This window comes from Salvelinus sp. IW2-2015, linkage group LG36, assembly GCF_002910315.2.
Source record: "Salvelinus sp. IW2-2015 linkage group LG36, ASM291031v2, whole genome shotgun sequence".
Classification (NCBI taxonomy): Eukaryota; Metazoa; Chordata; class Actinopteri; order Salmoniformes; family Salmonidae; genus Salvelinus; species Salvelinus sp. IW2-2015.
Genome location: NC_036875.1, coordinates 35,189,215 through 35,210,531, shown reverse-complemented (window position 1 = coordinate 35,210,531; position 21,317 = coordinate 35,189,215). Strand labels below are relative to the sequence as shown.

Genomic DNA, 21,317 nt, shown 5'->3' with positions numbered 1-21,317 from the left:
TGAGAACTAAGCCACCAAGGTCTGTCCCCCATTCCCTCTGTCCAGACCCTATCCAGGGACATCCTGGGGCCCCTGTTCCAGACCTATCCCAGGGACATCCTGGGGCCCCTGTCCAGACCTATCCCAGGGACATCCTGGCCCGTGTCCAGACCTTATCCCAGGACATCCTGGGCCCCTGTCCAGACCTATCCCAGGACACTCCTGGGGCCCGTGTCCAGACCTATCCCAGGGACATCCTGGGGCCCCTGTCCAGACATATCCCGCGGTGGCCCCCCATGTGAAAAGGACACCCGAGCTCATGTAGGGGGTGAGAGGGAAGGGACACACACAACACCTGTCAAGTGATAGATGGGGGCTCATACATCATCACTAAGCGCCTGCCAGCCCCCCCCCCCCGCCCTTACCACCACTCTCTCATCCTGGACAGATGATGCTCCACCCTTTTCTTTTCCTTTCTTCTCCAGGGAGGATAGACAGAGGCTGTTTTCCTCTCATCTCTTCTGTTCTCTAGGGAGGATAGACAGAAGGCTGTTTTTTCTGTTCTCAGGGAGGATGACAGAAGGCTGTTTTCCTCTCATCTCTTCTGTTCTCTAGGAGGGATAGACAAGAGGCTGTTTTTCTTTCCTGTTCTCTAGGGGAGGATAGACAGAAGGCTGTTTTCTTCTGTTCTCTAGGGAGGATAGACAGAAGGCTGTTTTCCCTGTTCTCTAGGGAGGATAGACAGAAGGCTGTTTTCTTCTGTTCTCTAGGGAGGATAGACAGAAGGCTGTTTTCTTCTGTTCTCCAGGAGGATAGACAGAAGGCTGTTTTCTTCTGTTCTCTAGGGAGGATAGACAGAAGGCTGTTTTCTCTGTTCTCTAGGGAGGATAGACAGAGGCTGTTTTCTTCTGTTCTCTAGGGAGGATAGACAGAAGGCTGTTTCTTCTGTTCTCTAGGGAGGATAGACAGAAGGCTGTTTTCTTCTGTTCTCTAGGGAGGATAGACAGAAGGCTGTTTTTCTTCTGTTCTCTAGGGAGGATAGACAGAAGGCTGTTTTCTTCTGTTCTCTAGGGAGGATAACGAAAGGCTGTTTCCTCTGTTCTCTAGGGAGGATAGACAGAAGGCTGTTTTCTTCTGTTCTCTAGGGGAGATAGACAGAAGCTGTTTTCTTCTGTTCTCTAGGGAGGATAGACAGAAGGCTGTTTTCTTCTGTTCTCTAGGGAGATAGACAGAAGGCTGTTTTCTTCTTTTCTCTAGGGAGGATAGACAGAAGCTGTTTTCTTCTGTTCTCTAGGGAGGATAGACAGAAGGCTGTTTTCTCTCTTCTCTTCTGTTCTCAGGGAGGATAGACAGAAGGCTGTTTTCCTCATCTTCTTCTGTTCTCCAGGGAGGATAGACAGAAGGCTGTTTCTCTCTTCTCTTCTGTTCTCCAGGAGGATAGACAGAAGGCTGTTCCTCTCTTCTCTTCTGTTCTCCAGGGAGGATAGACAGAAGGCTGTTTTCCTCTCTTCTCTTCTGTTCTCCAGGAGGATAGACAGAAGGCTGTTTTCCTCTCTTCTCTTCTGTTCTCCAGGGAGGATAGACAGAAGGCTGTTTTCTCTTCTGTTCTCTAGGGAGGATAGACAGAAGGCTGTTTTCTTCTGTCTCTAGGGAGGATAGACAGAAGGCTGTTTTCTTCTGTTCTCTAGGGAGGATAGCAGAAGGCTGTTTTCTTCTGTTCTCTAGGGAGGATAGACAGAAGGCTGTTTTCTTCTGTTCTCCTAGGGAGGATAGACAGAAGGCTGTTTTCTTCTGTTCTCTAGGGAGGATAGACAGAAGGCTGTTTTCCTCTCGTTCTCCAGGGAGGATAACAGAAGGCTGTTTCTTCGTTCTCTAGGGAGGATAGACAGAAGGCTGTTTTCTTCTGTTCTCTAGGGAGGATAGACAGAAGGCTGTTTTCTTCTGTTCTCTAGGAGGATAGACAGAAGGCTGTTTTCTTCTGTCTTCTAGGGAGGATAGACAGAAGGCTGTTTTCTTCGTTCTCCAGGGAGGATAGACAGAAGGCTGTTTTCCTCTGTTCCCAGGGAGGATAGACAGAAGGCTGTTTTCTTCTGTTCTCAGGGAGGATAAACAGAAGGCTGTTTTTTCTGTTCCTAGGGAGGATAGACAGAAGGCTGTTTTCTTCTGTTCTCCAGGGAGGATAGACAAGAAGGCGTTTTCTTCTGTTCTCCAGGGAGGATAGACAGAAGCTGTTTTCTTCTGTTCTCTAGGGAGGATAGACAGGGCTGTTTTCCTCATCTCTTCTGTCTCTAGGAGGATAGACAGAAGCTGTTTTCTTCTCATCTCCTCTGTTCTCTAAGGAGGATAGACAGAAGGCTGTTTCTTCTGTCTCCAGGGAGGATAGACAGAAGGCTGCTTTCCTCTCATCTCTTCTGTTCTCTGTTCTTAGGAGGGAGATAGACAGAAGGCTGTTTTCTTCTGTTCTCTAGGAGGATAGACAGAAGCTGTTTTCTCTGTTCTCTTCTGTTCTCTAGGGAGGATAGACAGAAGGCTGTTTTCTTCTGTTTCTCCAGGAGGATAGACAGAAGGCTGTTTTCTTCTGTTCTCTTCTGTTCTCTAGGGAGGATAGACAGAAGGCTGTTTTCTTCTGTTCTCTAGGGAGGATAGACAGAAGGCTGTTTTCCTCTCTTCTCTTCTGTTCTCTAGGGAGGATAGACAGAGGCTGTTTTCCTCTCATCTCTTCTCTTCTCCAGGAGGATAGACACTGGCTTAGTCACTGGCTTCTGGTGCTCTTCCATGCCGTCCCTGGGAGGGGTGCGTAACTTGACTGGGTTGAATCATTGACGTGATCTTCCTGTCTGGGGTTGGCGCCCCCCCCCCCTTGGGTTGTGCCGTGGCGGAGATCTCTAGTGGGCTATACTCGGCCTTGTCTCAGGATGGTAAGTTGGTGGTTGAAGAATATCCCTCTAGTGTGGGGGCTGTGCTTTGGCAAGTGGGTGGGGTTATATCCTGCCTGTTTGCCCTGTCCGGGGGTATCGTCGGATGGGGCCACAGTGTCTCCCGACCACTCCTCGTCTCAGCCTCCAGTATTTATGCCACAGTAGTTATGTGGGGGGCTAGGGCCAGTCGTTATATCTGGAGTCTTATCCAGTGTCCTGTGTGAATTAAGTATACTCTCTCTACACTCTCTTTCTTTCTTTCTTTTCCTTCCTTCTCTTTCTTTCTTTCTTTCTCTCTCCGGAGGACATTGAGCCCATAGGGACCCACTGCACCTCAGGACTATCTGGCCTGATGACTTCTTGCTGTCCCCAGTCCACCTGGCCGTGCTGCTGCTCCAGTTTCAACTGTTCTGCCTGCGGCTATGGAATCCTGACCTGTTCACCGGATGTGCTACCTGTCCCAGACCTGCTGTTTTCAACTCTCTAGAGACAGCAGGAGCGGTAGAGATACTCTGAATGACCGGCTATGAAAAGCCAACTGACATTTACTCCTGAGGTGCTGACCTGTTGCACCCTTGACAACCACTGTGATTATTATTATTTGACCCTGCTGGTCACCTATGAACATTTGAACATCTTGGCCATGTTCTGTTATAATCTCCACCCGCCACAGCCAGAAGAGGACTGGCCACCCCTCACAGCCTGGTTCCTCTCTAGGTTTCTTCCTAGGTTTTGGCCTTTCTAGTCACCGTGCTTCTACACCGTACTGCTTGCTGTTTGGGGTTTTAGGCTGACCATCATTGTAAATAACAATTTGTTCTTAACTGGCTTGCCTAGTTAAATAAAAGGTAAAAAAAATAGACAGGTGATTCAGGAGATGCTGTCTGATGTACTAACATGTTGTGTGTCCACATTGATTGAAATGTCCTTTAAATACAGCAGCTGTGTGGGACTATATACATTACTGATGTGCTTTTAATGTTTGAACCACAGAATCCAGTTTGAACCACAGAATCCAGTTTGAACCACAGAATCCAGTTTGAACCACAGAACCCAGTTTGAACCACAGAATCCAGTTTGAACCACAGAACCCAGTTTGAACCACAGAACCCAGTTTGAACCACAKAATCCAGTTTGAACCACAGAACCCAGTTTGAACCACATAATCCAGTTTGAACCACAGAATCCCAGAAGGACTGCTGTAGTAGTAAAGGAGTCCTGGGCCCATTATCACAAAGTAAGAGTGCTGATCTCGGATCAGGCCCCCCTGTCCATGAATAGTATTCATTATGATCTAAAAGGTCAAACTGATCCTAGGTCAGCACTCCTACTCTGAGATGCTTTAAGGAATTCGGGCCCAGGGCTGCGTTTTCAAGGTCTAATAGTTTTAGCATTGCCAGATGGATAGGGTTTGTAATTTCGGGACAATTCCATACATGGAAACTCCATTGGTTTCACTGTGCCAGGCTAGCCCAATGAAATACATCTATAAGTATTTGAAAGAAAACAAAATGGACTATTTGAACCCAAGTCGGGTCGGGACACCAACAAAGACTCTGGAAATGTTGTTGTTAACCCCTGGTTCTGGAGGACGCCCTTTAGGAGGACATGGAACATTAAACCTTACAACAGACCAAGTAGGAGAGAGAGGGGAGTTCCATATGAAAACAGACCCTACTGGACTCTCTCACAGTGTGTCAACAGACTCAGGAAGAATGATGATGGGGGTCACAGGTCAAATAGCCCAACTCAGGAACTAAAGAGGAACACTGACACCAGTTGAATCCTTTCAAGATGCATTGTTTCTTCCTCATTTCTTTGGAGATAATCACTGATCTGCTGTGACAGGATTGGAGGACTTGATCATTTAAATAATAATATGGGMATTTACTAGACACTTCAACACAAAGCAACTTACAGAACTAGCAACATTAACTGACACATACCAGATATAATCAGTCTGCAGGAATCAAACCCACAACAGTCCCGTACTGGAACCCAGTGATCCATTAGAAAGTCAAGTGAAGGAGTAAGTCAGGGTGGAAGAGGGAAGGTACCAAAACAGAGGAACACTATTATGGATGACTATATCATTCTAGGTGGGTAGTGAACTTTACTATTCAGAAACAGCAGTCAGGAAACCCCAGCAGAATGCCATCCCAACATCCGTGTCACCCCGGAGAGGCTGTTCCTGGAACGCTCCCAGCCGAATCGGACACGCTGTAATTTCCCACCAGGATGTGTCGGCCTGGCAGGTTGTGGAAACGTTGTGGGAACGTCGTAACCGGAACTGAGTAACGCTGTCACACCGCAATAGGTCGCAGCTTTCTCATTGGAACCTCACGGCCGCACACAAACAACCATGCACGTACACAGACACAGACACAGACACAGACAACACACACACCACACACACAACACACACACACACACACACACACACAACACCACACACAACACACACCACACACACACACACCCTTTTCTAACTCTCTCTGAACAAAAACAAGTTATATGATTCGCCAGTGTGGCATTGCAGTTGAATCACTCAGTGTGTTTGAAAGAAAACAAATACTATTTGAACTCAGGTCTGTTAAAAGTCATTTCAAAAGGACCACAACACACTTTGATCCGTTCAGTTGTTGGGTACCACAACAACATGCCTCTTCTGTCAGGCTGCGTAATCCTCTTCTGTCAGGCTGCGTAATCCTCTCTGTCAGGCTGCGTAATCCTCTTCTGTCAGGCTGCGTAATCCTCTTCTGTCAGGCTGCGTAATCCTCTGTCTGTCAGCTGCGATCCTCTTCTGTCAGGCTGCGTAATCCTCTTCTGTCAGGCTGCGTAATCCTCTTCTGTCAGCTGCGTAATCCTCTTCTGTCAGGCTGCGTAATCCTCTTCTGTCGGCTGCGTAATCTTCTGTCAGGCTGCGTAATCCTCTTCTGTCAGGCTGCGTAATCCTCTTCTGTCAGGCTGCGTAATCCTCTTCTGTCAGGCTGCGTAATCTCTTCTGTCAGGCTGCGTAATCCTCTTCTGCAGGCTGCGTAATCCTCTTCTGTCAGGCTGCGTAATCCTCTTCTGTCAGGCTGCGTAATCTCTTCTGTCAGGCTGCGTAATCCTCTTCTGTCAGGCTGCGTAATCCTCTTCTGTCAGCTGCGTAATCCTCTTCTGTCAGGCTGCGTAATCCTCTTCTGTCAGGCTGCGTAATCCTCTTCTGTCAGGCTGTAATCCTCTTCTGTCAGGCTGCGTAATCCTCTTCATGTATCCATTGAAATACAGCATCCATACACTGTGTGATATTCTTCTCAGTACACAGATATAGCATCCATACACTGTGTGATATTCTTCTCAGTACACAATATAGCATCCATACACTGTGTGATATTCTTCTCAGTACACAGATATAGCATCCATACACTGTGTGATATTCTTCTCAGTACACGATACAGCATCCATACACTGTGTGATATTCTTCTCAGTCACAGATACAGCATCCATACACTGTGTGATTTTTCTCAGTACACAGATACAGCATCCATACACTGTGTGATATTCTTCTCAGAACACAGATACAGCATCCATACACTGGGTGATATCTTCTCAGTACACAGATACAGCATCCATACACTGTGTGATATCTCTCAGAGTACACAGATACAGAATCCATACACTGTGTGATATTCTATCTCAGAGACACAGATATAGAATCTATAGACTGGTGTGACATTCATCTCAGTAGCACAGATATAGAATCTATAGACTGGGTGTGACATTCATCTCAGAGCACAGATATAGAATCCATAGACTGGGTGTGACATTCATCTCAGTAGCACAGATATAGAATCTATAGACTGGTGGTGACATTCATCTCAGTAGCACAGAATAAGAATCTATAGACTGGGTGTGACATTCATCTCAGTAGCAAGATACAGAATCCTATAGACTGGGTGTGACATTCATCTCAGTAGCACAGATATAGAATCTATAGACTGGGTGTGACATTCATCTCAGTAGCACATGACTGTAATAGTATGATGTTTGAGTGTATGCCATAACTCCTCTAACACAGAGGAGTTAGAGATAGATCATACACACACAGTGACATGTGTGTGTGTGTGTGTGTGTGTGTCTTGGCCTGGGTCCAGGACAAGGCCTAATACTCAGTCCAAATAGACCTGTCTTATACTCAGTGGGCAAAACCGGTTGCAATAACATCAGACTGACGTCCTGGTCAGGTTGTAGTCTGAATGTAAAAGGACGTTTTTTAGACTGTTTTAGCATCCAGAATAAGACGCCTTTACCTGGTTGTATCAGTCACTTAAACAAGACAACAATCACGATATGACGTCTTTCCAGGCGCCGTGATTTCTTCATGGAGAACTCTGTTCAATAGGTCTTTATTTTCCCTGAAGGGCTAAAAGACGTCTTTAAATGGTTGTAATCTGACATTGTATATCAGAAAAATGATGTCCCTTGACAACTTTTGCCCGCTGGGTAACTGTGGAGAAGAATGAGTTCAGTGTAAAGTTGTGTTCGTTGCCACGGCAGCCACCCTGGTTGTGTTGTTGTTTGTGTGTGTGGTCCTGTCAGGGGAAATGCCAAGTTCACCCGCTCTGGAATGCAGCAGACAGGGCTATGCCAGCAGGTGTGTGTTTGTGTGTGCACAATAATAGTAAATTAAAAGGATTTTGACCAACTAGGTCAAATGCTATTTCTAGGGGGTTTAGGGTTAAAGTTAAAATTAGTGTTAGTGTTAGAATTACATTAAGGGTTAGGCGCTAGGGTAAGGTTTTCGTGTTAAGGTTAGGGTAATGGTAACGGTACGGGTTAGGTTTAGGGGTTAGGGAAAATAGGCTTTTAAATGGGACTGAATTGTGTTACCACAATGTTAGTTATACAAGACTGTGTGTGTGTGTGTGTGTGTGTGTTTGTGTATAGTATGTGTATGTTTATGCACATGTTTTCCCCCCAGAGGGATTGTATCAGTCAGTCAGTGTCATGCTGAAACCCTTCCCCCTGGAACAAGAAAGGCCAGTGACAGACAGGCCACTATTAGCCTGCAGTGGATGTGGGCACTGGCACATTTGGTGACTGTTAGTTCTCAAAGATGATCTTATTTAAAACTATATAGATCCATTAACTTTTCTACATAATGTATATCTAGTTTTAGTAGTTTACACTGAAAATGTTTTACCATTCAGATTCATTTGTTTCATATATACCAGTACTCCTTGTATATAGCCTGTATATAGCCTCGCTGTTGCTATTGTGCTACTATTTATTTATCTATTTGCAAATATTCTTACTTTTTAACTGCGTTGTTGGGGATCGTAAGTAAGGGATCGTAAGTAAGCATTTCACGGTAAAGTCTACACTTGATATATTCGGTGCATGTGACAAATACAATTTTGGCTAGATTTTCTATGATTTGTGTATAGCCTATATAAAAAAAAATATATATATTTTTTTCAGTGGTGGCCATGATATAGCAAGCAGCGGCGCACCACCCAATAAATACTCAGTAAGAAACCAATGAATACTCAATAAGAAACCAATAAATACTCAGTAAGAACCCAATAAATACTCAGTAAGAAACCAATAAATACTCAATAAGAAACCAATAAATACTCAATAAGAAACCAATAAATACTCAATCAAAGTAAACCAATAAATACTCGTAAGAAACCAATAAATACTCCGTAAGAAACCAATAAATTACTCCATAAGAACCAATAATACTAAAAAAACCAATAAATACTCAGTAGGAAAACAATAAATACTCAAATGAGAAACCAATAAATACTCCGTAAGAAACCAATAAATACTCAATAAGAAAACAATAAATACTCAATAAGAAACCAATAAATACTAATAAAAACCAATAAATACTCAATAAGAAACCAATAAATACTCAATAAGAAAACCAATTAAATACTCAGTAGGAAAAACCAATAAATACTTAATAAGAAAACCAATAAATACTCAGTAGAGAAAACAATAACATACTCAATGAGAAACCAATACTCAATAAGAACAAAAAATACTCCGATAAGAAACAATAAATACTCAAGAAACCCAATAAATACTCAGTAAGAAACCAATAAATACTCGGTGAGAAACAATAAATACTCAGTGAGAAACCAATGAATACTCAATAAGAAAACCAATAACATACTCAATAAGAAACCAATAAATACTCAGTAAGAAACCAATAAATACTCAGTAAGAAAACCAATAAATACTCAATTAAGAACCAATAAAATACTCCGTAAGAAACAATAAATACTCCGTAAGAAACCAATAAATACTCCGTAAGAAACCAATAAATACTCAATAAAAAGAAACCAATAAATACTCAGTAGGAAACAATAAATACTTAATAAGAAACCAATAAATACTCAGTAGGAAAACAATAAATACTCAATGAGAAACCAATACTCAATAAGAAACAAAAAATACTCGATAAGAAACCAATAAATACTCAGTGAGAAACCAATGAATACTCAATAAGAAAACCAATAAATACTCAATAAGAAACCAATAAATACTCAGTAAGAAACCAATAAAAATCCAGTAAGAACCAATAAATACTCAATAAGAAACCAATAAATACTCAATAAGAAACCAATAAATACTCAGTAAGAAAACCAATAAAATACTCAATAAGAAACCAATAAACACTCAATAAGACCCAATAAATACTCAAAAGAACCAATAAATACTCAATAAGAAACCAATAAATACTCAATAAGAACCCAATAAATACTCAATAAGAAACCCAATAAATACTCAATAAGAAACCAATAAATATATTTCATTACATTTTTCAAATGATCTTTACCAAAATGTTGTATATTGTCACATACACCCTTTTCTAATGTATTTTCTTTTCTTTTGGCGACCCCATTGCAGTTCCTCTTAAACCCACTAGCATTTCGATGCTATGCTATCATCAGTATCCAATGCCAGAGAGTGTGGGCGGACCTGGATGATGTCACAACGTCTAAGACATGTGTGTTGTTTTTGGCCGCTCTAAGTTCACACAGGGTGAAAGGAGCGAAAACACACACCGTGAACACTGTGTCCTGAAACTAGGTACAATAACACACACCTTTCCTTGGAATGATCCAAAACACACACCCACACCTTTCCTGGAACCTCCCAGACAATGGTGGACATGCTTACCGGGAGCTGAAGCACCCGTCTCCTCTTCCACTATGAGTCATACTTGGAATACCATTGAACTTCACATTTTACACACAAACACACACCCACCTGTTGCAGCATATACACTACACCAAGAAGATGTACTAAAACCAGGGTTTGTAAAAGAGGTATATCACTGGAAACTTTCAAAGGGAGGGTATATCACTGGAAACTTTCAAACGGAGGGTATATCACTGGAAACTTTCAAAGGGAGGGTATATCACTGGCAACTTTCAAAGGAGGTATTTTAATGGGAACTTTCAAAGGGAGGGTATATTACTGGAAACTTTCAAAGGAGGGTATATTACTGTTAACTTTCAAAGGGAGGGTATATCACTGAAACCTGTTCAAAGGAGGGTATATCACTGGAAACTTTTAAAGGGAGGGTATATCACTGGAAACTTTCAAAGGGAGGGTATATCACTGAAACCTTTCAAAGGGAGGGTATATTACTGTTAACTTTCAAAGGGAGGGATATCACTGAAACCTTTCAAAGGGAGGGTATATCACTGGAAACTTTCAAAGGGAGGGTATATCACTGGAACTTTCAAAGGAGGGTATATCACTGGAACCTTTCAAAGGGAGGGTATATCACTGGAAACCTTTCAAAGGGAGGGTATATCACTGGGAAACTTTCAAAGGGAGGGGTATATCACTGGAAACTTTCAAAGGGAGGGTGTATCACTGGAAACTTTCAAAGGGAGGGTATATCACTGAAACCTTTCAAAGGGAGGGTATATCACTGGAAACTTTCAAAGGGAGGGTATATTACTGGAACTTTCAAAGGGAGGGTATTTTAATGGGAACTTTCAAATGGAGGGTATAGGACTGGTTATTTTCAAAGGGAGGGTATGTCATGAAACTTTCAAAGGGAGGTATATCACTGAAACCTTTCAAAGGGAGTATATCACTGAAACCTTTCAAAGGGAGGGTATATCACTGAAACCTTTCAAAGGGAGGTATATCACTGAAACCTTTTCAAAGGAGGGTATATCACTGGAAACTTTCAAAGGAGGGTATATCACTGAAACCTTTCAAAGGGAGGGTATATCACTGAAACCTTTCAAAGGGAGGTATATCACTGAAACCTTTCAAAGGGAGGGTATATCACTGAAACTTTCAAAGGGAGGTATATCACTGGAAACTTTCAAAGGGAGGGTATATCACTGACTTAAGGGAGGTATATCACTGGAAACTTTCAAAGGAGGGTATATCACTGGAAACTTTCAAAGGGAGGGTGTATCACTGGAAACTTTCAAAGGGAGGGTATATTACTGGAAACTTTCAAAGGGAGGGTAATTTAATGGAACTTTCAAATGGAGGGTATAGGACTGGTTATTTTCAAAGGAGGGTATGTCATTGAAACCTTTCAAAGGGAGGTTTATCACTGGACCCTTTCAAATGGAGGTATATCACTGGAAACTTTCAAAGGGAGGGTATATTACTGGAAACTTTCAAAGGGAGGGTATATCACTGGAAACTTTCAAAGGAGGGTATTTTAATGGGAACTTTCAAAGGGAGGTGTATTACTGAAAACGTTCAAAGTTTACCAGTAAACTACCAAAATGTTGTTAACTTTCAAGGATTTTATATAATGTTTGGGTCCTTCACATTATCATAGGTGTTTAATAATCTCTGGCCCTCTGTGTGGCCTTATCACATGTAAAATATATAAAATAACAAAAAATAGAATGACATAGCTGTAAAGCATTATTCTAAGTATAAACATCAACTCATGAATACTCTGTTGTTTAATATGAAGGTTTCAGCATGAAATGTCCTTTATATGTTTAACACACTTTTATTTGACTATGTCAATATGTCTTTGTTGAAAATGTTTTGTCGCCAAACTGGTGGTAGTTGTGAAAAAAGTTAGTAGTTGGAAGAGTTGCAGAATGAATWAAAAATAATGCCATTGTTGATTATATCCTGAGTGGTGCAGTGGTCTAAGGCATTGCATCTCAGTGCTAGAGTTGTCAGTACAGACACCCTGGTTCAAATCCAGGCTACATCACAACTGGCTGTAATTGGAAGTCCCATGGGGTGGCCCAGTGTCTTCTGGGTTTGGCCGGTGTAGGCCGCCATTGTAAATATAAATTTTCTCTTAACGGACTTGCCTTGTTAAATATTTTTAATTGGATGTTTAAAAATAATAATTAATTCATCTATTTTCTCTTGAACCATATGGTCAATCCACTAGAAACTAATGGACAATATGGACACAGGTATAACAAAGATGACTATATAAGAATAATATATATTTTTTAAGTTATCAAGTATAAATTACCAAAGTTACCATAAATTACCTATTATTAAATATTCTGGTAATTTTGATAAATTAGAACATAGAGTACCAGTCAAAAGTTAGGACAAAGCTACTCATTCCAGGGTTTTTCTTAATTTGACTATATTCTACATTGTAGATATATGAAATAACACATATGGAATCATGTAGTAACCAAAAAAGTGTTAAACAAATCAAAATATATTTTATATTTGAGATTCTTCAAAGTAGCCACCCTTCGCCTTGATGACAGCTTTGCCCACTCTTGGCCTTCTCTCAACCAGCTTCATGAGGTAGTCACCTGGTATGCATTTCGATTAACAGGTGTGTCTTGTTAAAAGTACATTTGTGGAATTGATTTCCTTCTTAATGTGTTTGAGCCAATCAATTGTGCTGTGACAAGGTAGGGGTGGTATACAGAAGATAGCCCTATTTGGTAAAAGACCAAGTCCATATTTAGGCAAGAACARCTCAAATGAGCAAAGAGAAACGACAGTCCATCATTACTTAAAAGACATGAAGGTCAGGCAATCCAGAAAATATCAAGAACTTTGAAAGTTTCTTCAAGTGACGTCGCAAAAACCATCAAGCGCTATGATGAAACTGACTCTCATGTGGACCGCCACAGGAAAGGAAGACCCAGAGTTGCCTCTGCTGCAGAGGATAAGTTCATTAGAGTTACCAGCCTCAGAAATTGTAGTCCAAATAAATGCTTCACAGAGTTCAACTAACAGACACATCTCAACATCAACTGTGAACAGAGACTGCGTGAATCAGGCCTTCATGGTCGAATGCTGCAAAGAAACCACTACTAAAGGACATCAATAAGAAGAAGACACTTGCTTGAGCAAAGAAACATGAGCAATGGACATTTGATCGGTGGAAATCTGTCCTTTGGTCTGAGGAGTCCAAATTTGAGATTTTTGGTTCCAACCGCCGTGTCTTTGTGACATGCAGAGTAGGTGAATGGATGATCTCTGCATGTGTGGTTCCCTCCATGAAGCATGGAGGAGGAGGAGGTGTGATGGTGTGGGGGTGCTTTGCTGGTGACACTGTCAGTGATTTATTTCGAAATCAAGGCACACTTAACCAGCATGGCTACCACAGCATTCTGCAGCGATACACCATCCCATCTGGTTTGCGCTATCATTTGTTTTTCAACAGGACAATGACCCAACACACACCTTCAGGCTGTGTAAGGGATATTTGACCAGGAAAGAGAGTGATGGAATGCTGCATCAGTTGACCTGGCCTCCACAATCACCCGACCTCAACCCAATTGAGGAGATGGTTTGGGATGAGTTGGACCACAGAGTGAAGGAAGGAAAAGCAGCCAACAAGTGCTTAGCATATGTGGGAAATCCTTCAAGACTGTTGGAAAAGCATACCAGGTTAAGCTGGTTGAGAGAATGCCAAGAGTGTGCAAAGCTGTCATCAAGGCCAAGGGTGGCTACTTTGAAGAATATCAGATATAAAATATATTTTGATTTGTTTAACACTTTTTTGGTTACTACATGATTCCATATGTGTTATGTCATAGTTTTGATGTCTTCACTATTATTCTACAATGTAGAAAATAGTCAAAATAAAGAAAAACCCTTGAATAAGTTGGTCTGTCCAAATTTTTGACTGGTAGTGTAATTTAACAATATTAGGCTGAGTTAATAAAACAGTAAAACCTATGCACATTTGTTTTTAGTGATACAATCTTTATCAAACAAAAACATTCATATGTATTAACAAAAGCATACATACCGTGTCTAAAACAGAAACATTCATATCTTTAAAAAAACAGAGTACATATCTAAAAACACTAACGTTATTTCAGTCGTTGGCGCACACGCACCTCTGTGTAAACTGATAGATTATCAGAGGCTATAAAAACACCCCTGTGGCGCCTAAACGTGTGTGTATATGTGACTGCTGCACAATGTTCCTCCTGTGTCATTTCCTGACATTGAAGTGCCTGGTCACCTCAGAGGCCTCTGACTCGGGCTGTTATCATCAAGACATCCAGAGAAGGGTCAAACACACAAATTGTTCCAGAACACATAACATGGGATTCGTCAGCCTACTTCACAAATCAAGACAGAGTGTGCACTGTGCTGCTAAGTAACATACTCAATAACATGAAGCTCAATGGTTGTAACAGTGTGTTTGTAGGACTACACTAACAAACAATGTTGGGGTCACTTCATTTTTTAAATTCAGTCAAACATTGAACATTTTTTGTTGAAAATGTATGCGTTTGTACTGTGCTGATATCAGATGAGCAGTCTTCTTCAGGCTACAGGACCAGAGCCATACTTCTTAGGTGGGTTTCTGATCAGGAAAGATCCACAACTATTCTGAGAACAAAATCCTTAATGCCCCCCCACACACACACACACACTTTCCTAAATAGTGAGGAAAATCATGGTCTATTTTAAGACCAACTTAGAAAAGTCAGACCTGGGCACAAACAAACAGTGTCCCCAGACACCTTGGTCCTGGTATTACACAGGATGGGAAAGCATCATTAACACTGTTAGTCTGGTCTGTCACTCAATAAAACCTCACTTCACTTTCTCTGTTACGGTGACATGGTGCCACATGTAAGGGAAGACGACCAGGGGAATCAAGTAGGGGACAGTTTGTGGGGCAGTGGGACATGGTGAGAGAGAGTCAATGATTGGGACAGTTATATGAAATACACAGCACAGGGAAAATATGAGAAAGAAGGGTACTGGGAGGAGATTTGCTCTGTGCTTAAGGTAGTGTAAACCCTCCTTAGAACTAGCCTCGTACTACCGTCCAGATCAGGCAAGCTTAAATACATGTGTTTAGCTGATTCAGTGTAGTGAAATATATGTATGTGAGCTCGCAGATCTGGATGGTAGTTTGAGGCTACCTTACAGCGAGAGCATTGTCGAAGAGAAGTTTAAAAATGAATTATGATGATCTGTGCTCTTTTGCATTATGAAAATGTCACGCTGAGTGTCCGAGCCTGTAAAGAGATTTTTAGAGAATTATGTTTTGTGTACTAAGTCTGACATCTCCCCATTATACCATGATAGTCTTGTGTCTTTCTGTAGTAAAACCGTATAGGACAGCCCCTCAACTACCTCAACAGTAGGAAATGGCATCGTTGCTGCGGGGAAAAAACCTGACTCTGTTTTAACTCACAAACTGTCCTATATTCCTTGTCCACCTGCCAGTGGTGATTATTTGTCACATGCGTGGAATACAACAGGTGTAGAGCTTTCAGTGTAATGGTTACTTACAAGCCCTTAACCAACAATGCAGTTTAGAAAAATACCTACAAAAAAAGAAAGAAAGAAAAGTAGCAGTAAAATAACAATAGAGTCAATGTGCCGGTTAGTTGAGGTAATATGTACATAGTTATTAAAGTGACTATGCATAGATAGTACAAGAGAGTAGCAGCAGCGGGGGGGGGCCGAAGGGGGGGGGGGAGGGGGGGGGGGGGGGGGGGGGGGGGGGGGGGCGGTAACGCAAATAGTCTGGGTAGCCATTTGATTAGCTGTTCAGGAGTCTTATGGCTTGGGGGTAGAACCTCTTAGACTCAGAACTTGGCACTGCCCGGTACCGGCTTGCCGTGCGGTAAGCAGAGAGAACAGTCTATGACTAGAGTGGCTGGAGTCTTTGTCCATTTTATGACCTCCTCTGACACCGCCTGGTATAGAGGTCCTGGATGGCAGGAAGCTTGGCCCCAGTGATGTACTGGGCCGATCGCACTACCCTCTGTAGTGCCTTGCGGCGGAGGCCACGAGCCTGCCTACACGAGCCAGTCGAATGCAACCCAGCAGGATGCTCTCGACGTGGTGCAGCTGTAAGAACCTTTTGAGGATCTGAGGACCCATGTACAAATCTTTTCAGTCTCCTGGGGGGAATAGATTTTGTGTGCCTCTTTCTAAGTTGGTCTTAAAATAGCCCCATGGGCCCTGGTCAAAAGTAATGGACTCTATACTAGGTGCCATTTTGGGATGCACCCACTGACTGACTGACTGGCTGCTCATATCACAGAAGGACACACACACTGCGATATCTGACTCTGAACACCTGATTCAGCCTCCTGGCCCTATCCTGACACCCTGTCACACAACACAACACACACACACACACACACACACACACACACACAACACACACACACACCACACAACACACACACACAACACACACACACACACACACACACACACACACACACACACACACACCACACACACACACACACACACACACACATTTGCCATGGCGACAACACACACACACACACTTGGGGGCATGTCCCCAGTGCATTGTTTGAATCGTGAATTGTGCCAATGACATTTGACCCACTCACCCACACCCACACATGCCTCTATACTTTTCAAAGGAGACAAATTATCAGACATAGGGCGGCGCACAATTGGCCCAGCGTCGTCCGGGTTTGGCCAGTGACTTACCTAGTTAAATAAAGGTTAAATAAAAAATAGAAAAATGTTTTCAAACGTTAGCAACGGAAAACTAAAATGAGAGTTTTCTTATTAGTCCCCCTGCTTCAGTCTGTTTCCTTTCGTTTGGTGCCTGATAGACGATTCCACGGAATGACTGTTGGCCAACAGAGTAGCTGTCGTTGGAGTGACACTATACCTATCCTAAAGGGGAGTGGTAGCCTAGCGGTTAGCGTGTTAGGTCAGAAACCAAAAGATTGCTGGTTTGAATACCAGAGCAGACAAGGTGAAAAACACATTTCACTGCACCAATCTACCTACATGTAACGTACATTAACTCATTTACCTGGACTAACTGGTGCCTTCCGCACATTGATCTGTACTGGTACCTGCGGGGTTTGTTTTGGTTTCCCCACTGGTTTGAATGTCCGTATATAGCCTCCACATTGACTCTGTACTGGTACCCCCTGTATATAGCCTCCACATTGACTCTGTACTGGTACCCCCTGTATATAACCTCGCTGTTGTTATTTTACTGCTGCTTTTTAATTATTTTTCTTAAAACTGCTTTGTTGGTTAAGGGCTTGTAAGTAAGCATTTCACAGTAAAGTCTACACCTGTTGTATTCGACACGTGACAAATACAATTTGATTTGGTCTGTTTTTATTTGATTAGATCCAAGAATACAGCCATTAAAATTCCCTTCAACAACATTGCTGCCTGTGAGATATCTCGATACAGCCTCTACAACACACACACACACACACACACACACACACACTTGTTAAAAACAAATTACTATCTAGTCTTCTGACTTTCTTTAGGAATGTTCTATTTAAAAAAGAAAACAGTATTTTTCAGGCCAGTTAGTACATACTAGCAACACACATAACCACCAAACCAGACAGGCAAATTCAGGGCAGCTAAGACAACCCAAGCCATGAACAAATCACCTTAAATCTACAGTTTTATATAGAGCCATAGCTGAATGGAACTCTTTACCAATCCATATTTCTCAGGCAAAAAGTCAATCCACCTTCAAGAGAAAAATAAAAGAACATATAATGTGATAGACCATATGACTGGACAGGATATAGAAAGTATCAACTGAATGTTAAATGTATTTCCTGTCAGGTATTTATTTGTCTGTATTGTCTACTTGTTGAATGTTTGTGAAGTCTTGATTTGTGGTTGTTTGTAATGTCTTGTTAATTGGTGTTGGAACCCAGGAAGATTAGCTAGCGTTACGGCGTTAGCTAATGGGGATCCTAATAAAAATTACACTCACAAGCACAGACATACACAAACACACCTCAATCCTGTCCTTTTACTACGAGCCAAACTCTCCCCTGTGGATGACAGAGAACTCTGATATAAAGTCCACACCTATTCCTTTGGCTGTGTGTGTCCACTATAGGCATATCCTACAAGCATTTGAAACCTCATGAATACAGAACCAACCATCAGAAACACAGTATGTGAGTGATTACTTCCTGATCCAGTATATAAGTGATTACTTCCTGATCCAGTTATATAAAGTGATTACTTCCTGATCCAGTATATGAGTGATTACTTCCTGATCCAGTATATAAGCGATTACTTCCTGATCCAGTATGTGAGTGATTACTTCCTGATCCAGTATATTAGTGATTACTTCCTGATCCAGTATATGAGTGATTACTTCCTGATCCAGTATATGAGTGATTACTTCCTGATCCAGTATGTGAGTGATTACTTCCTGACCCCAAACAGCAAGCAATGGAGATGTAGAAGTACGGTGGCTAGGAAAAACTCACTAGAAAGACAGGAACCTAGGAAGAAACCTAGAGAGGAACCAGCCTCTGAGGGGTGGCCAGTCCTCTTCTCGCTGTGACGGGTGGATATTAGAAGAGTACATGTGTGGCCATAAAGGCCAGATGGTTATTCTGAGAAAACCTTTCAGTCCTAGTTACCTAGAGACTACAGGCCAAGAGTGTTGAATGATCAGATCAAGCTTTGAGGAAAACTCCAGGTTCTATACATGGGTGACGGTCTTACCTACGGAGGGTGCCCTGTGGTGGGTAGGACACTCCAGGGTCCCCTGTTGGGTTCGACCAAACATGGCAGAGTAGACGGCGATCTGCATCCCCTGTTTACAGCTCAGCTTCATCCTCTCCTCCTCACACACCACCGTACTCTTATACTCATCTGGAAGGGGGTGGAGGGAGAGATATCATCTTTAGTATCATCACAGACACACCTTAACCTTTCTGTCGGTCTCAGGCTTACTCTGAAGTTAGCCTTTTATGTTCCCTGTGAGTGTGCAGGTGTTCAGGTGTGCACGTGTGAAGGTGTGAAAGTGTGCAGGTGTTCAGGTGTGCACGTGTGAAGGTGTGAAAGTGTGCAGGTGTTCAGGGTGTGCACGTGTGAAATTGTGTAGGTGTTCAGGTGTGCATGTGTGAAGGTGTGAAAGTGTGCAGGTGTTCAGGTGTGCACGTGTGAAGGTGTGAAAGTGTGTAGGTGTTCAGGTGTGCATGTGTGAAGGTGTGAAAGTGTGCAGGTGTTCAGGTGTGCATGTGTGAAGGTGTGAAAGTGTGCAGGTGTTCAGGTATTCAGGTGTGTGTGTTCTAAATACTTCTCTCCATCATCCCTTTCTAAGCACCATGAGCCTTCCCTCACTCTTTCTGTCCTACATCCTCAAATTTAAACCTCTCCTCCCCATCCATCTTTCCTCCCCTCCCTCCTTCTCTCTCTTCTCTCAGAGCCAGAATACCAGTGTGTAATCCCTTCTCTCAGAGCCAGAATACCAGTGGTGTAATCCCTTTCTTCAAAGCCAGAATACCAGTGGTGTATTCCCTTCTCTCAGAGCCAGAATACCAGTGGTGTAATTCCTTCTCTCAGAGCCAGAATACCAGTGGGTTAATCCCTTCTCTCAGAGCCAGAATACCAGTGGTGTAATCCTTCCTCAGAGCCAAATACCAGTGGTGTTAATCCCTTCTCTCAAAGCCAGAATACCAGTGGTGTTTTCACTGTCTCCTCTCTCAGAGCCAGAATACCAGTGGGGTAATTCCTTCTCTCAGAGCCAGAATACCAGTTGGTGTAATCCTTCTCAGAGCCAGAATACCAGTGTGTATCCCTTCTCTTCAGAGACCAGAATACCAGTGGTGTAATTCCCTTTCTCCTCAGAGCCAGAATACCAGTGGTGTAATCCCTTCTCTCGAGCCAGAATACCAGTGTGTAATCCCTTCTTTCTCAGAGGCAGAATACCAGTGGGTTGTAATTCCTTTCTCTCAGAGTCAGAATACCAGTGTGTAATCCCTTCTCTCAGAGCCAGAATTACCTGGTGTTAATCCCTTCTCTCAGCAGCCAGAATACCAGTGGTGTAATCCCTTCTCTCTGAGCCAGAATACCAGTGGGTGTAATCCCTTTCTTCAGAGCCAGAATACCATGGGTGTAACCCTTCTCTCATAGTCAGAATACCAGTGGTGTAATCCCTTCTCTCAGAGCCAGAATACCAGTGGTGTAATCCTTCTCTCAGAGCCACATTACCAGTGTGGTGTAATCCCTTCTCTCAGAGCCAGAATACCAGTGATGTAATCCTTTCTCTCAGAGCCAGAATACCAGTGGTGTAATCTCTTCTCTAGGAAGCCAGAATACCAGTGGTGTAATCCCAAGCCACCCAGGGTGTTGTAGTAGCTAAATCCATTCATGTTATTCCTGAGCTGTGGTCTGGTCACACTAGACTGACTGGGAGTGGCCACTCACTCCACTGACCCCTCCACTACCCTGACCCTGGACCAATCAACAGCTCTTTTGTCCTCTGTCACTTAACCAATGACTTCTGGGCGACAGAGAAATGTCTCTGTAGGATCTAAGTGGGGTTTTAGTGAGGTGCAACGAGCAGGTGTCACTGCCTCTGAAAGGAAAGAGGGTGAGGGAGGGATGGAAACAGATGAATAGAGAGAGAGAGAGAGAGAGCTGGGTTGAAAATCATCTCTCTCTCTTTCTCATTCCCTTTCCCTCATTCCTTGTCCCAGTCTTCTCCGCTGCATTCCTGTTCCACTCCCCCATGTCCATAGTTTTGATTTTCAGAGAGTTCAGCTGTCACAGGTTACTGTGACTGGGCTCTGTTTGTGGAATACCTGTGCATGGCTAAACACATCCACATTGCAGGTTGACAATCATTGGGATGACTCTTGTCTTAGAGGCAGAGTGATTTACACTAGATGGACCAGCTATAAAGTCAAAATTGTCTATATATCGGAAAAATGTATTCAAACAAAAAATTGCTTTTTGGTCTCAATTTCAAGTTAGTTAGGCATAAAATAAACAGTGTGATCAAGGTCAAGGTTAAAATCTGATTTTATGACTTTGTGGGTGTGCCAGCTAGTGACCACCCTGCAGAGCTGCCTCCAGTACATGAGTCAACCCAATAAATGCCAACTTGCATCCACATTATCAAGGCTTCTGTTTATGCACATTAGTATGAATGGGATTTAAACCTTCATAGTGTCACCAGGG

The 21,317-nt window shown here is 42.7% G+C and overlaps 1 protein-coding gene across 1 annotated transcript in view; it reads right to left on the bottom strand.

Annotated features, from left to right (window-relative positions):
• LOC111959508 (protein eva-1 homolog C) overlaps window positions 1-21,317 on the bottom strand; it is a 104,873-nt gene that overhangs the window by 28,042 nt on the left and 55,514 nt on the right. Inside the window, 1 exon segment of the mRNA XM_023981122.2 lies at window positions 18,855-19,004. Coding sequence (XP_023836890.2) covers window positions 18,855-19,004 — 150 coding nt within the window.